The following is a 14,358-nucleotide window of genomic DNA, read 5'->3' on the forward strand; positions in this document are numbered from 1 at the left end:
CAAGGGCCTTCATTCTTACTACCCCTGGATGTGTCTCGTGTAGGGCTGTGAGGACCCTTTTGCGGAGGGGCTGGGGAACAACGACTCTGCTTCCCCATAACAGGCACCCCTTGTGGGCCGACAGTTCATGTTTGCGGGTTGTGTAGCCGGCGAATTCTGGCCCGGGGCTGCTGCTGGGCCATCCCCTCCACACCCAGTCCAGGACCCGGGAGATGACCCTATCTTTCTTGGAATGGTGTGCAACTTCTTGTGCCTGAATGGGGCGGTCGGGAAGCAGCTCCAGGCTCATAACCTCTTGTGCAGGTGCTGGGTCAGGGCCTGTTTCCGGTAGTGGTAGCCTGCTGAGGGCGTCCGCATGGCCCATCGCCTTCCCAGGTCGGTGAATCAGTGCATACTGGTAGCTGGCAAGGAAAATTGACCACCTGAGGACGCGAGGAGACAGCACTTGGGGGGTCTGCTTTTCGGGGGCAAACAAGCCAAGCAACGGCTTGTGGTCAGTCACCACGGTGAAGGGCCGCCCGTACAAGAAATCATGGAATTTTTTTACTCCCTTTACGATTGCCAGACCCTCCTTGTCGATTTGCGAGTAGTTCCGCTCGGTTGTGTTGAGTGTCTGGGAAAAGTACGCCACCGGTACCTCTCTTCCATCCGGGAGTTGGTGCCCCAGGACAGCTCCAATGCCATAGGGTGAGGCGTCGCATGCTAGCACCACCGGCAGCCTCTCGTCGAAGTGTGCCAAGACCGAGTTTGAGACAAGCAAGTCCTTGACTGCCTGGAATGCGGCCTCCTGGCGCTGGCCCCACACCCAAGGGGCCCGCTTGTCCAGGAGTCTGTGTAGGGGCTCCGCTACCGCCGCCTTGTGGGGAAGGAAGGAATGGTAAAAGTTCAATAGTCCCAAGAAGGCCTGAAGTTCAGTCTTGCTCTTGGGCGCTGGGGCATCACAAATGGCCCGTACCTTGTCCCCAGTCGGGTGGACCCCTTCTGCGTCCACCATAAATCCCAGAAAGTCCACCTGAGGCACTCCTAGTAGACATTTTTCCCGCTTCACCTTGAGACCCGCCGTCTGGAAACGGTGCAGAACGGTGCGGAGGCGGTCCTCAAACTCCTCTGGTGTGGGGCCGGCAATCAACACATCATCGAAGAAGGGGGTGACGCCAGGAATCCCTTTAAGGAGAGAGTCCATTATATTCTGGAATATGCCTGGTGCCACGCTGACACCGAATTGCAGCCGCTTTACCCTGAACGCTCCTCTGTGCGTCACAATCGCCTGTGCCTCTGCTGTGGCCTCATCTACTGGCAGCTGTTGATATGCTTGGGCCAAGTCCAGCTTGCCAAAAATTTTCGACCCAGCCAGGGTGGCAAGGACATGGCTGACCACTGGCACTGGGTATGCGTGGGCCGTGAGGGCCTTGTTTATGGTACATTTGTAGTCTGCGCAGATGCGGACCGAACCATTAGGCTTGACGGGTGTGACGATTGGGGTTTCCCAGGGAGCATTAGGCACCGGCTCCAGCACTCCTTGCTCTACGAGTCGGTCCAATTCCTCGTCTATACGGGGTTTCAAGGCGAACGGGACCCGGCGGGCCTTGAGCCTGACCGGTCGTACTGTGGGGTCAAGCTGTAGCGCAATGGGGGGGCCCGTATACTGTCCCAATTTCCCATCGAAAACCCCTGGAAATTCCTTGCATATGGCGTCCACGTCCACTTGTAAGCTAGTGTGGTTCACCCCGGTGACAGCTAGCCCCAGTGGTCCAAACCATGCCAATCCCAGTAAGCTAATGTAGGGGCCCTTGACCACAAGCAAGTCCAGTTGCCGCGTCCGCCCTCGGTATTGCACCCTGAAGGTCCCCACCCCCATTGTGGGGACCTTACGTTTCTGGAAGTCCCGGAGGGTGAATGGGGCCGGCCTGAGTTTGGGACCCCCAGTGGGACACAGTTTCCTTAAGGTCCTTGCCGAGATTATGGATAGAGTTGAACCCGTGTCAAGCTCCATGCGGCATGGGGCCCCCTCTATCTGTACCTCTACATAAATTTTCTCTACGTTGGGGTGGGGCAACTGGTATACCTGGAAGTCCGTGAGCTCCGTCGAGTTGCCTTGGTGCGTTGGGCCCCGGGACCTGGGGCTCTTGGATTGGTCATCTGATGCCTGGTGTCGGGTGGGCCGAGCCCGACACACCCGGGCGATGTGTCCCGATTTTCTGCACTGCCTGCACTCTGCGTTGCGGAAACGGCAGGTCCTCCTCTCGTGACTCTCCCCGCAGCTTGCGCAGTTCCCTCCTTCTCGTCGAGGCAGCTGTGGTCTGTGCGCTGCTTGAGTGCGCTGCTGTACTCGGTGCCCCTCCTCCCTGTCGGATCCTGAGTCGTCGGTGAGGTCTTCATGGTGGACCCTCGGTTGGGATGGCAGGCTCGGCCGTGCCTCTTGGGTCGACCTCTCGGCAGCTTCTGTTGCCAGGGCCTCCTCCAGAGCGACCTGGAACGTTAGGTCCTTCTTAGCGTAGAGGCGTCGTTGCAGCTTCTCATCCTTCAGGCCACCGACGAGGCGGTCACGAAGCATGTTCTCCAGCTCTGAGAAGTTGCAGAACCGGGCGGCTTGGCGGAGAGAGGTCACAAACCCAGTTATGGTTTCCCCAGGGGCTTGCCGCTTTGCGTAGAAGGCATTTCGACGAGCCACCACTGAGGGCTGCGGCGAAAAGTGCCCCTTCAGCTGTTCCATTATTGTTTTGTATGGAACAGTAGCGACGTCTTCAGGCGCAAGGAGAGCCCGGGCGATTTCAAACGTCTCCTCTCCGCAGACGCTGAAGAATATCGCCCTCTTCTTGGCGTCTTCTTCGTCGGTGACCCCTTTGGCTTCTAGGAGGAAGGTGAAACGGGAGGCGTACGCTTCCCAGTCTCCAGATGCTGGGTTGAATGGCGAGAAGCTGCTGTTGGCTGCCATTCTGAGTTCCTTGTGCCCCGGAGCTGAAGCCTGGATACACGGTGCGAGGCAGCGGTGCGGCAGTTGGCGGTGCTGCGGTGCTGTGTGTGGCAGTCAGCTCAGCGGGATCCCATCCTCGTCGCCAGTGAAATATACTCAGAGTCGCAAAGTGATTTCATGCTCTTTATTCAGCTCATAGTGGTGAGGAGGAATGAATAATTGTCCCCTCACAGTATCTGCTTTATATACATTATTTACACAATGGGCTGCACATGATTGGCTAATTCTGGAATTCTACTGTAAGCCAATCAGGTTGTGGATTCACTTCTATCTGGAGCAGGATTGGGTGGTTCCTGCCAACCAATCATACTGCTGCATTGTTCTAGGACCAATCAGACTGCTGCATTCTGAATCCTATTGTTCTAGGACCAATCAGACTGCTGCCTTTTGGATCCTATTGTTCTAGGACCAATCAGACTGCTACAGTTTGGATCCTATTCAACTCAGTACATAACAATCCTGGGGCAAAGTTCTCAACTTGAGGCAACTCTTCCAGGTTAGCGGAGTTTGTAACCTGAAGCATTTGTGACCTGAGGCGGTTGTGTAATGTTTAAAATAGATTGCTTTTATTTGCATTTTGTCAACCTACATTATATGCAATGCTGCATTTGTCCCACAGGTGGTGCTAGTGCAACATCCCTTGATTTTGTGCATCTGACAGGGTCAGGTTGCTTTTGTCAGTAATCTGAAAGACTGATACTGTATATATACTGTAATTCTTTGAACCGATTTCAAAAGAATGTGGAATCTGAACCTTTGAATCTGCCCCACCCACCATCCAAAGAATAACTAATTTGGAGATGATATATTGCTTAATTAAAACCACTCATGAATAGACATACATAAGAGCTCAAATTACCAGCACATGGCAATTTGTGTTGAGTACAGTCATATTCCCCTCCCATCCATCCAGAGTCATAAGTGTTGTGGATCATAATCACTACATTTTTTTCTAAGATCAGTTTTGGTTGGCTTGTTTACATCCAGCCAGATACCACAGCTGAGTATCCTCTAAGACTGCAGGTCTAGAATTGGGAAGAAGGAGAGATCAATCAGCTTCTGGATTATATCCCTTCCACTGTAGTTTGTAACTTCAAACACAATGAGCAGTGGAGGTAGCTTAGGGGGCAGTTTAGAGGTTTCACAGTGGCTTGCAGAAGGACTCCACAGGAAGGGTCCAGGACATGGAGAACTACTCCCATATTCGATGGAACGAACCTACTAAAAAACAGGCCCACTAGGTACCACTGTCATGTCACTAACGCATCATAATCAAGTGCCAAAGGTCAGAGGAAAATCCAACTAAGTAGGCCAATGTGTATGCTGTAGTTTTTATATTTCTTTTATTCAAATAAATATTCGTAGGAATCTAATCCCCTTCCAAAATAACATCATTGCCCACTTGTCCCCATGGCCACTCTTTAGTCATGCAGGCGGGGGTTCTTACAGGCCCTACTAGTGCCATTATCTTAACCAAGACACTGGATTGCCCCCTTCAGTGATTCCCTTCTACTACAAACTCCCATCTCGCAGATACGACGACGCAAGTTTGGTTGGAACCCATTGGCATAAACCAAACCAGAATTTGGCAGCTTGCATGCTAGCACTTAACTATGTATTTCAGCAGTGCTGAAAGAACTAAACTGGCTGCCAATCGTTATTGTTGACATACATGCCCCCCAACTACTCAGGGCCTGCCTGAGCACCAGCTGATCTGCCTTCCTAATTACACCCATCTGAACCTTAAGATTTTCAGAGGAGACCCCTTTTAATGGTTGCTCAAGAGCCGGCCTTCTCTCAGAGTCATTGATCCTCTGCAATGCTTACTCTCTGAGAAGCACCAAAGGTAATGAACTTCAAGCGACAGTTGAAAGCTGTTCCGTTTCCACAGGCTTCCTTTAACTCTTAAAGTGTTTTAAAGCAGGCTATGTTTGCTTTCTAGCTATTGTATTGTTTTATACGGCACGGGTGTCTTTTAATTTCACCCTCTCCCCTACACTCAGGCAACGAGGGCACCGCAGGGGGTGGAGAGACAGCGGAGACGGCCCCGATCCCACCATCCGCTTAACGGCCGCACAGAGCTAGCCTAGCACCGCGGCGGGGGACTAGGAGCAAAGAGGGTCCCCGACTAGGCCGCAGCCAGGCCCTCTCGTCGCTATGGCGACAGACGAGAAGGGTGTTATGCTGCGCGGTGAGGTCACAGGGGGAGGGAGCGGGACACGTAGGCGCGGGCCGAGGGCGTCATCGGCAGCGGCCGCTCCGCTGGGCTCTGCTTGTTGGCTCGAGAGGAGAGGAAGGGGGGTCGGAGGCGCGCGTGCTCGCTCCTCTCAGGGTCAGTCCTCCCGGAACAGTGGGCGCGAGGACCGCGGCGAAGGCACGCTCCGAGGGGGCGGGGAGGGGGGAGAGCGGGCGCCTCCGGCTGTGAAACGCGCGTGCGCGCGCCTCCTCGAGCCGCCTGGAAGGAGCCCTCTCTTCGCCGGGGACCAAGCCGGGACAAGGCAGGAGACGAGGGAGGGAGGAGGGGGAGGAGTGGGAGACGGACGCGGCCAATTGGGAGGTGGGAGCGAGGGGGTCTGCCACCAATCGGCTGAGGCGGAGGACAGAACCCTGCCAGCCGGGGGGAGTGCTTGCGGGAGCCTCCCCGCCAATCCGAGGAGCGGCAGCCGCGGCCGGAGCCGGAGCAGCGCGCCAATCGCGGGCCAGCCAGCACCAGAGAGCGCGGAGTCGGGGATGTCCTACAAGCCCATCGCGCCTGCCCCCACCAGCTCCGGAGCCGCCGGCACCAGCAGCAGCAGCAGCAGCGCCAGCCCCGCCCCCGGAGCCCCGCCGGTCGGTAAGAGACACCCCCCCTCTCCCCGCCGGCCCCGTCTGCCGGCTCCGCCTGGCCCCCGGGCAGAGCGAGGGCGCGGAGGCGGCACGGCGGAGTCGCCTGGGCCGTGGCCGGCGCTTCCGAGTCTCCTCCTCCTCCTCGTCTTCTCTCTGTGTCTCTTCCTCTCCCCAACCCCGGCAGGGTTTCCCCGGCCTTTTACAGCTGCTTTGCAATACAGGACTCCGGTCTCCTCGCCGCCAAGGGAGAGATGTGCATCCTGGAATTAGGATTTACTATGCACTTGATTTATAAAAAGAATAAAAAAAGGGACACCCTAACTCATTCCAGACCGTGCGAATGTGCTTTACTCGTCACTGCGTTCTTCCTATGTAGGAAGAGCAGCAGCTGTTCGGGGAATCCTGCCGGGGAAAACAAAATGAAAGTTGAATTCTTAGGAAAGGCGTGTGTGAGGCGGAAAGGCGTGTTTAGAGTGAATCAGCAAACCCCCTTCTCTACCCAGATATATGCCCCGCTGTGTTCATGGCTGTTGTCGCCTGAGTGTCGGGTGAATGACTTCTCCTTGGATAAGCAAGGAGGGGTGAAACTAGAGAGAGTAGCGGCGCGGCAGGTTCCTCTGTCTCTCTGTAACTTCGGTTTCCTTCTTGGGTGGAGCATCCTCTAGCAAGGGTGGGGAAACGCCAGGTTTCCCGGATCTTCTTCAGTCTTTACCAAAACTCCCAAGACTCACCAACAAAGGGAGGTGCAAACAGTACTGTTAGAATTAAGGAGCAGGATGCCTCAGAGCTTATGGGCAGACCTAGGATTTGTTTTCAGTATCAGAATTGTCCTACAAAACCCACTCCTTGTTTTCCCTCGCCCTTAGCTTTCTTAATCTCCACAGCCTCATTCAGAAGAATTTTTAAAATCACATTTTTCTTGCTTCTGTTAAACCTGTGGATCCTGGTCTATCTTCTGCCTACCCCAGCCTTTTAGCATGTGGCAATCCACTAGGAAAAAAATATTGATAGGGATAGTAATTCCTGAAAGTGTTTGGATCCTAGTATCGGGGCTTAGATTTAGTTTCAATTTTTTTACATTTTGTGATTTGAAAGATACTGAATTTCACTCAGAGCCTGCCTGCCTGCCACAGTTGGGTAATGGGAAGGATTTATTCCCAGGAACATTGGCTTTTAAGCCTCTTCTTTTATGTATCTTGGCTTGCTTCCAGGAGATCTCTGAAGCTACTTGCTATGCCAGCACCTTTCTCCAGTACACATTCCCGTTTTTGGCACACTTCTATCTGAAATCTGTAGGTCAAGAGACTAGGGTGGGTGGGTGTGATTCCATTTATCAGAAGCCTGGGATCTAGCTCCCTTGACCTGCTGAATGTATAGCAATTTAAAGCACTTTTGCATACACACACACACACACACACGTTACATTTGTGGTTGCTGCTTCTTTTGGCTAAAACCTTGAGAGTAAGGTAAGAAAGGCCAGCACCTGCTCTTGGTGTGAAGCCATTGGCTGTACATCATTGAACAGTTAATAGAATACCACCTTTATTAACAGTTTAAAGAAAACTGGCTATATATTATTTTTGTATTAGCTTTTGAAAACTATTGTGAAGGAGCACTTACCTTAACAGAGTTCTACAGGAAGCATCTGCAATGTTGTGTGTGGTTTTGGTGGCTTTGCTTGTGACAGCTGTAAGTGCATCTGTTGCACAAACAAAAGCACACAACTAAATGGGGCAGAAAATGTAGGCTCAACTTTACAGTAACAAATAGGGTTAGCTAATAATCTCTATAATGGCCCAGTCTCTGATTCAATGAAGTAATCCTCTTAATAAAGTAGCTGCTGTTCTTCTCTTTCTGGAACTCTCAAATCAAAATAATTAACTTGCTTTCAATCTCCTTTCCCCCTACAAATTGACTCCAGATGCTTCACAAACTACATACTTAAACTCTTATTACTGGCACAACAGCTCCCACTCTGCTTGTAAAGAATCTGAAAACGGGAATTTTCTCAATTAAGGGCTCAATGTTTGCAGACTTTCTATTTTTAGAAAAACTATCAGAGTTTAATAGTTTCAGTGGTTTTTAGTCTGATTAATAGCATGTGCACACACCCTTCATGCATGCATAATATATTTATTTATTAACAGTATTTATTTGCTGATTTATAACATCAATTGTACAAGTGATGGGTTGCTGCTATTGGCTGATGCTCGCATGGGTGGGGTGAGAAATGCATAGTGAGGGGGGCAGCAAGGAATGGTGGTGGAATTCAAACTAATGGAGGATAGTGACATATTCTTACCAACCTGTGGAGATGGCTTCTCTTTTAGCTCCCTTAAGAGAACAACTGTTGCCTTTATACGTTGGGCTGCAGGAAGCTAAGGCAAAACCACAAGCTTCTGTGGTCAGCACTGAAAAAGCCTGGGGGAAGTGCTGAGCATTCATTTGATCAGTACATTTTAATTGCTCAAGCTGTTCTGTCTTTAAAAAGTCTTGTTGACATTTTCAAGGGAAAATAAATAAAGCAAGATCACACCTAGATGCAATTCTATATTAGAATCTAAAGTGAGAGACAAGTTGTTGTGAGGGCGGGGGATTGCTTTTAGTTCAGGCCTAACAAAGAAAGCTCGGTTATTAAAACACAGGTGTGCATGAGCAACATTTCCAGACTGGCAAAAATGGATAGGAGTAAACTAGACATTCTTGAACTGCATTCAGATCTAACACCCCAGATATGGTATACGTAGTTCTCTAATACCATATGTGTGCCAATGAATTGACTGGCTATATTTTTTTTTACAACTTTCATTGCATTCATTGTTACTAATATGATTTCCCCTCTTTCTGTGTGAAGGGAAAGGCCATACACTTTATTCTGAGGTAGCAGTACAGCATTTTAAAAACAAACAAAAAACACACCATATACCGTATTTTTTGCTCCATAACACTCACTTTTTTCCTCCTAGAAAGTAAGGGGAAATGTCTGTGCGTGTTATGGAGCGAATGCCTACGGATGGCGGGGGGATCTGCAGTCGTGAGCAGAGGATCCATGGTTCCCCTTCCTTCCCTCCTCCGTGGCTCGCTTTGAAACAGCAAAGCGGAAGAAGAGCCGCTGAGTGGGGAGGAGAGAGGGACAGAGAGCCTGCTTGCTTTAAAGGAGCAAAGCGAGAGAGGAGAGGAGCCTTCTCCTCTTATACCCTCTTCTGCATTATTAGCAGCATCCTTCTCCACACACCCCACGCGTGCTCCTTGTCCCTTGAGTGCTTTTCCTTCCCTCCCCCCTTAAAAGGTGGTTACAAAGCACGGATCTACATGGATTGCTCTGGGTCACCCAAATTCACCATCAGATCACATAGCATGTTCATGGCTACAGCTTGCACCAAAAAAATCATGCACCCACTATTGCTTGGGGCCACAGTGGTGCAAAAACGTGGTTACAAAGCATGGATCCACTCACCGTCAGATCACATCTGTGGCCACAGCATGATCCAAAAAAATCATACATCCACTGTTTCGTTTAGAATATTTTTTTTTCTTGTTTTCCTCCTCTAAAAACTATGTGCGTGTTATGGTCGGGTGCGTGTTATAGAGCGAAAAATATGGTATTTCAGGTAATCCCAATTCCCCATCACAGGCCTAAACAGTCTCTTTTGTTCAGACATAGGCAACCTCGGCCCTCCAGAGGATTTGGAACTACAACTCCCAACATCCCTAGCTAACAGTTCCAGTGGTCAGGGATGATGGGAGTTGTAGTCCCAAAACATCTGGAGGGCTGAGTTTGCCTATGCCTGCTCTTGTTAGTGGAAGGAGAATGAATGAATGAATGAAGTGTTTGTTGATGGTGTACATGAAAACTTGATGTCCTGTCAACCTTTGTAGGAAAATACTAGCCAGGAATAATTTTATAGTCACCATCATCATGTTATATAATTTCCAGTTGGCCACTCTTGCAAATAAATCCCCCAAAGTTGCTACCTGCATTTTTGTGCATGCTTGTGTAATCACTTGTGATATATAGCTATCTGGGAAAGAAAGCATGTGTACATTTTTTAAACTTCATGGGAAGATGGTTGTGAATTAGTTTGTCCTGTTTTGCAATTGAAGTGGGTGATACAAACCCTGCATTTTAATGGTTAAGAGCCTGTGATGTGTGTCTAGGACTGGCAGTGTATTAATCCCTGATTTAGGAACCACACCCAGTCCCCTTTCCCCTACTGTAGACTTCCAGGACAAGTTACAACAAAAATAACTCCTCTTCTTTTTCCAGCTGTGCAATTTGTGCCAACCATATTACATAAGTGTTCAGGGAGAAGCTAGGATGGTCATTTGAGGATCAGGAGCAGCAGCTTTCAGTCCATGGAGTGTTTGAAAGGCATATAAGTCAGGCACTGCCCAGCAAAGCCCCTTGACTGGCAGTGGCCATGCCCACACTGGAAAGGCAGGGAAGGACACAGTATCTTCTTAGAGCATGGTGCTGATAATGCCAAGATGGCAGGGTCAATCCCTGTATGGGACAGCTGCATGTTCCTGGGCAGGATAATCCTCGGGGTCCCTTCTAACTCTGTGATTCTATGATTCTATACCCCTCTTACAGTGGTATCTTGCTTCTCAGGCTTAATCCGTTCCACAAGTCTGTTCCAAAACTAAGGTGCTCCAAAACCGAGGCGCGCTTCCCATAGAAAGTAATGCAAAATGAATTAATCCATTCCAGACAATTAAAAACAACTCCTAAAATAGCAATTTAACGTGAATTTTACTATCTAACAAGATCATTGATCCATAAAATGAAAGCAATAGACCAGGCTGCAGTCTACTACCCAGTATAAAAAACTGGCAGTGATCTACCCATTGCCATTGGAGGGACGAGCGTGTGGGGTGCATGAAGGAGAAGTTCAAGGGGTGGGGAGGAAAGGGAGGCAAAAGTTCTCTCTCTGAGGAGCCAGTCGGCTTCTCTCCCCCTGCCACCCTTTCTGGATCCTTCCCCCACACACACACCCAGCACCCCTTCCTCACCTTCTTCAGGGCTGGCACAAGCAGCCCCCGCCACTTGGGTGCGTTCTCCTCACTGAAGAACTCTTACTGCAGCGGTGGCACCAGCATCCTGCCCATGCCGTCCCGTGCCCTGTGAGGGGATGCTGCAGTAGTCACTTCTGGGGCCGAGCTGCTTGGCGTTGCTCTGGGGCCTGGAGCGGCGGCCACGGGCGACACCCGGTACTGGAGGAAGGGGTGGTTGCTGCGGTGGCACGGCCTTACCTCGCTCAGCATTGGCCGTGGCCGCGGTGCAGCTGCTTCCGGGTGTTGCCAGTGGCCAGCGCGGCCTGCACTGAGTAAGAGAAGCCCAGGTCGGGTTGCAAGTGAGCAGGCAACAGACGTATGGCACTCAAAATGGAAGTGCAGCCCCCCCCCCAAACGGAGTACATTCGGGTTCCAAAAAAAATTCGGGTTTGAAGCATTCTGGTTCCAAGTAGTTCGTGAACTAAGCTGTTCGAAAACCAAGGTACCACTGTAATGAGCCTTGTTAAGTCTGGTATAGGAGAGAACCCAGGACACTGTTGACTAAATTCCCCATCTCTTCTCATATTGCTTTCAGCCACGAGTGTCCCATCTCCATCTGGAGCCATCTCTGGAGCTTCTGCCCCCTTCCGACCTCTCTTCAACGATTTTGGGCCCCCTTCGATGGGCTACGTGCAGGTGAGTTTCTACTTTGGAATTGAGGGGGGATCTTGCTGGCTGGTGGAACTAATTGGGAAAACATGGTGCAATGACAAGCATTCAATCTGTGCAAGCATTGCAGCCTGTCGGACATAACAGCCCCTCTTCTACTCCTACTGTGTGCTGTTCTGGGTGTTCACCCCACCAGTCAATTTAGGGAGGCATGGGGAGAGGAGATGGAAGGAAAGGCCTGCTGCACAAGCGGAAGCCCTTCTTCAGGCCTATCCACTGACGGAGCTTGTTGGGGGAATCCTGCCCAGAGTGCCTTTCACTTTTTCCCTGTCCTTGATCTTACAGGCTATGAAGCCACCAGGTGCCCAAGGCTCCCAGAGCACATACACAGACTTGCTTTCAGTCATTGAGGAGATGGGCAAGGAGATTCGACCTACCTACGCAGGCAGCAAGAGTGCTATGGAGAGGCTGAAGCGAGGTAGGAAGCTTCCTGAGAGATGAGTGCCTTCTGGTCATGGGATGTGGGAGTACATGAAATAAGTCATTCTCGCCCTGCAAGGTCTACGTAAGCCTGGAACTGAGCAAATTTATGAAGTCCCAAATGTAACCTAACCTTCCAAAATGCTCTAGAAACAATGACTCACAAATCAGACATGACACTTGTCCTTTTTTCTGGGCGGTGGGGGGGGGGGGGGTAGAATTACTTGTTTGTTAAATTTGTAGCCTGGCTTTCCTCCAAATGCTTCTCAAGGCAGCTAACACCCATAAAACATAATACTCCAGTAAGAAGGCAATAAAAACATTAAAAACTGGTAAGCAAAACAATAAAAATAGCCAGTTAAAACCAATTACAGTTTATTTACACATCAGCTTATTGACCAAAGATCTATCTATATAAAAAGAATGTTGCCTGCTGGCAGGTCAATGAGAGGCAGTGCCTCTCAGAGCCTAGGAGCAGCCATCAAGAAGGCCCTGTTGTGATTTCTTAAATGTTACTTGCTGTTGTTCATAGCTATAGATTTTGTGAATGACTGGTTTAGCAATATCATCCAATTAACCCTTCATATCAAATTCTTTACCCTTGAAAAGTTAGTTTCAAGCTCTCTGCTTGCCCAGCAGAAATTGAGGGGGAAGTGTCTCCCTTGCCTTAAAGACAACTCCCAATGTAATTGGTCAACTCTGCAATTTTGAAGGCAGGTAGCTGCATTATACTGGGAACAGGTAGAACCTGCTGGATTAGCATTTCTGTACCCTTGCTTACAGTAAGGTGTTGACCTACTTTTGCAAGTGGGTTGTCTAGCTGTCCTTCGTACCTTGCTCTGCCTTCCTGCTTGTACCTTTCCTTCTTTTATACAAGCACATTTGTATAAAAGGCTGCACGATACACTTTTTCTACATGAATTGAACTTCAGCATGCATGTGATGACATACACAAAAGCCTGGCGTGGGCGAGATATGCTGCAGTTGTCAATTTTGGCAAACAAGGGACTGATGAGTTGGTGCGATGAAACTGATTGCTCAGTGTGTCTTAAGTCTTGTGCCTTTCCTTCGCAGGAATTATTCATGCCCGGGCGCTGGTTAGAGAGTGTCTGGCAGAGACAGAGCGCAATGCCCGAACGTAACAGTCGCTTCCTCCTGGCGCTGCCCCTGGAGGACCCTGGCACTTTCTGGCCAATCAACATTTTGGAATCTGGAGATTTCCCCCCACCCTCACCCCTTCAAATCTTTCCACCAATCAGTGTCTCAAGTCCTAGAACTGTGATCACCTTCAAAGACCTTTACACCAATTGGCGCCTAATAATCTGAAGCTTCTACTGCATCACAGAACTTCCCACCAATTGGCACTCTGGGAGTAGATGCAGAAAAGAGCTTGTTGCTTACACCGTCTGGTCAACTGATGAGAATAATGGCTGGTAGCAAGTCTATGTCTTTATAGATGCAAGGTTTTTTTAAATAAATAAATAAAAGGAAAAGGTTGGAATTTGGATTACCTATTCTTCGCTGTGGTTTTCTATTTTTGCCCCCCATGTGGTGGTGAAGGAAGTAGTCTCTTCCTCACTAAGACATTACCCAGGGCCCATAGTGGAAGATGTGCTTTTTTAGTAAAGCAGCACAAGGCCTTCCCGACCACTTGTAAAAGAAGCCTCAGCCAGCAGTCACTGAGCCTGTATTGGGAAACTTGTAATAAAATATTTCTACTCCTATCTAATCTGTCTGTGCTGTTATTACTGTGTCAAAGCTCCAATCTCTCATGCTGTTCTGTAAAGTCCCAAATTCCTCCTCCTCCATTTTTGTTGGTTTTTGAGGGTATTGTTGTTAAGTTTCCGGTTGCTTCTGCTTTTAACCAAGGAAAACCAAGCCAGGTTCTTTAGAAGAGGCCTAACTTGATGCCTGTTTTCGCACTCAGTACCTTCATTGCAGAAGTGATTATCTCCAAACCAGAAATGAAACTAGCCTTAGTGTCTCAGTACAAAATTGGTTTTTATTTCATATGACTCTTACTCAGGATTATACTGGCCTCCTGTTTCATTCCCAAGGTTGTTACTGGGACAAGGCTGGATGCTATGAGCATAGCTAGGTTCTATGAATGGAGCATGGGTCTCCAAAGCAAGGTGTGTTCGAGATTTGCATGTAAGAAGTGGCTAAGGGTGGCTTGCTCATGCCTGCTAGCTGTAGAAAAAGAAGGTTGGCATGAGGATTGAGCAAGAATCTGTGAGTAAGTAAGCACTCTCTTTCTATCTGGATTCTCTTTCACAAATGGCCTGCCTTCACATTAAAGCTGGGAGGTAAACTTTGGTTGTGTGTTTGCTGGCGTAAAGTGTCCTTCAGCCCTTAAGGCTACTACAGACTGGTAATTCACGATGTGCCCAAAGGTGAGATGAGAAGGTGCGTTG

The 14,358-nt window shown here is 49.5% G+C and overlaps 1 protein-coding gene across 2 annotated transcripts; it reads left to right on the forward strand.

Annotated features, from left to right (window-relative positions):
- Positions 1 to 5,279: 5,279 nt before the first annotated feature.
- On the forward strand, positions 5,280 to 13,668 carry CDK2AP2 (cyclin dependent kinase 2 associated protein 2). Of its 2 annotated transcripts, none has more exons than XM_080975884.1 (4): positions 5,280 to 5,306; positions 11,391 to 11,491; positions 11,810 to 11,942; positions 13,019 to 13,668. In XM_080975884.1, exons 2-4 carry the CDS (start codon positions 11,477 to 11,479, stop codon positions 13,084 to 13,086), a joined length of 216 nt encoding a protein of 71 aa, XP_080832010.1. In that variant the 5' UTR covers positions 5,280 to 5,306; positions 11,391 to 11,476; the 3' UTR covers positions 13,087 to 13,668. The 2 variants fall into 2 exon arrangements, with proteins under 2 accessions (XP_080832010.1, XP_080832011.1); XM_080975885.1 differs by lacking the exon at positions 5,280 to 5,306 and adding an exon at positions 5,325 to 5,807.
- Positions 13,669 to 14,358: the final 690 nt, after the last annotated feature.

The sequence above is a fragment of the Podarcis pityusensis genome, assembly GCF_964106645.2.
Source record: "Podarcis pityusensis genome assembly, chromosome: 1".
Lineage (NCBI taxonomy): Eukaryota > Metazoa > Chordata > Lepidosauria > Squamata > Lacertidae > Podarcis > Podarcis pityusensis.

Excerpts from the sequence above, each read along its gene's own strand:
- CDK2AP2 (XM_080975885.1), top strand. The coding sequence starts at position 5,705 with ATGTCCTACAAGCCCATCGCGCCTGCCCCCACCAGCTCCGGAGCCGCC. Across the intron at positions 11,492-11,809 it reads CTTCGATGGGCTACGTGCAG|GCTATGAAGCCACCAGGTGC; the intron begins GTGAGTTTCTAC and ends TTGATCTTACAG. Across the intron at positions 11,943-13,018 it reads TATGGAGAGGCTGAAGCGAG|GAATTATTCATGCCCGGGCG; the intron begins GTAGGAAGCTTC and ends TTTCCTTCGCAG.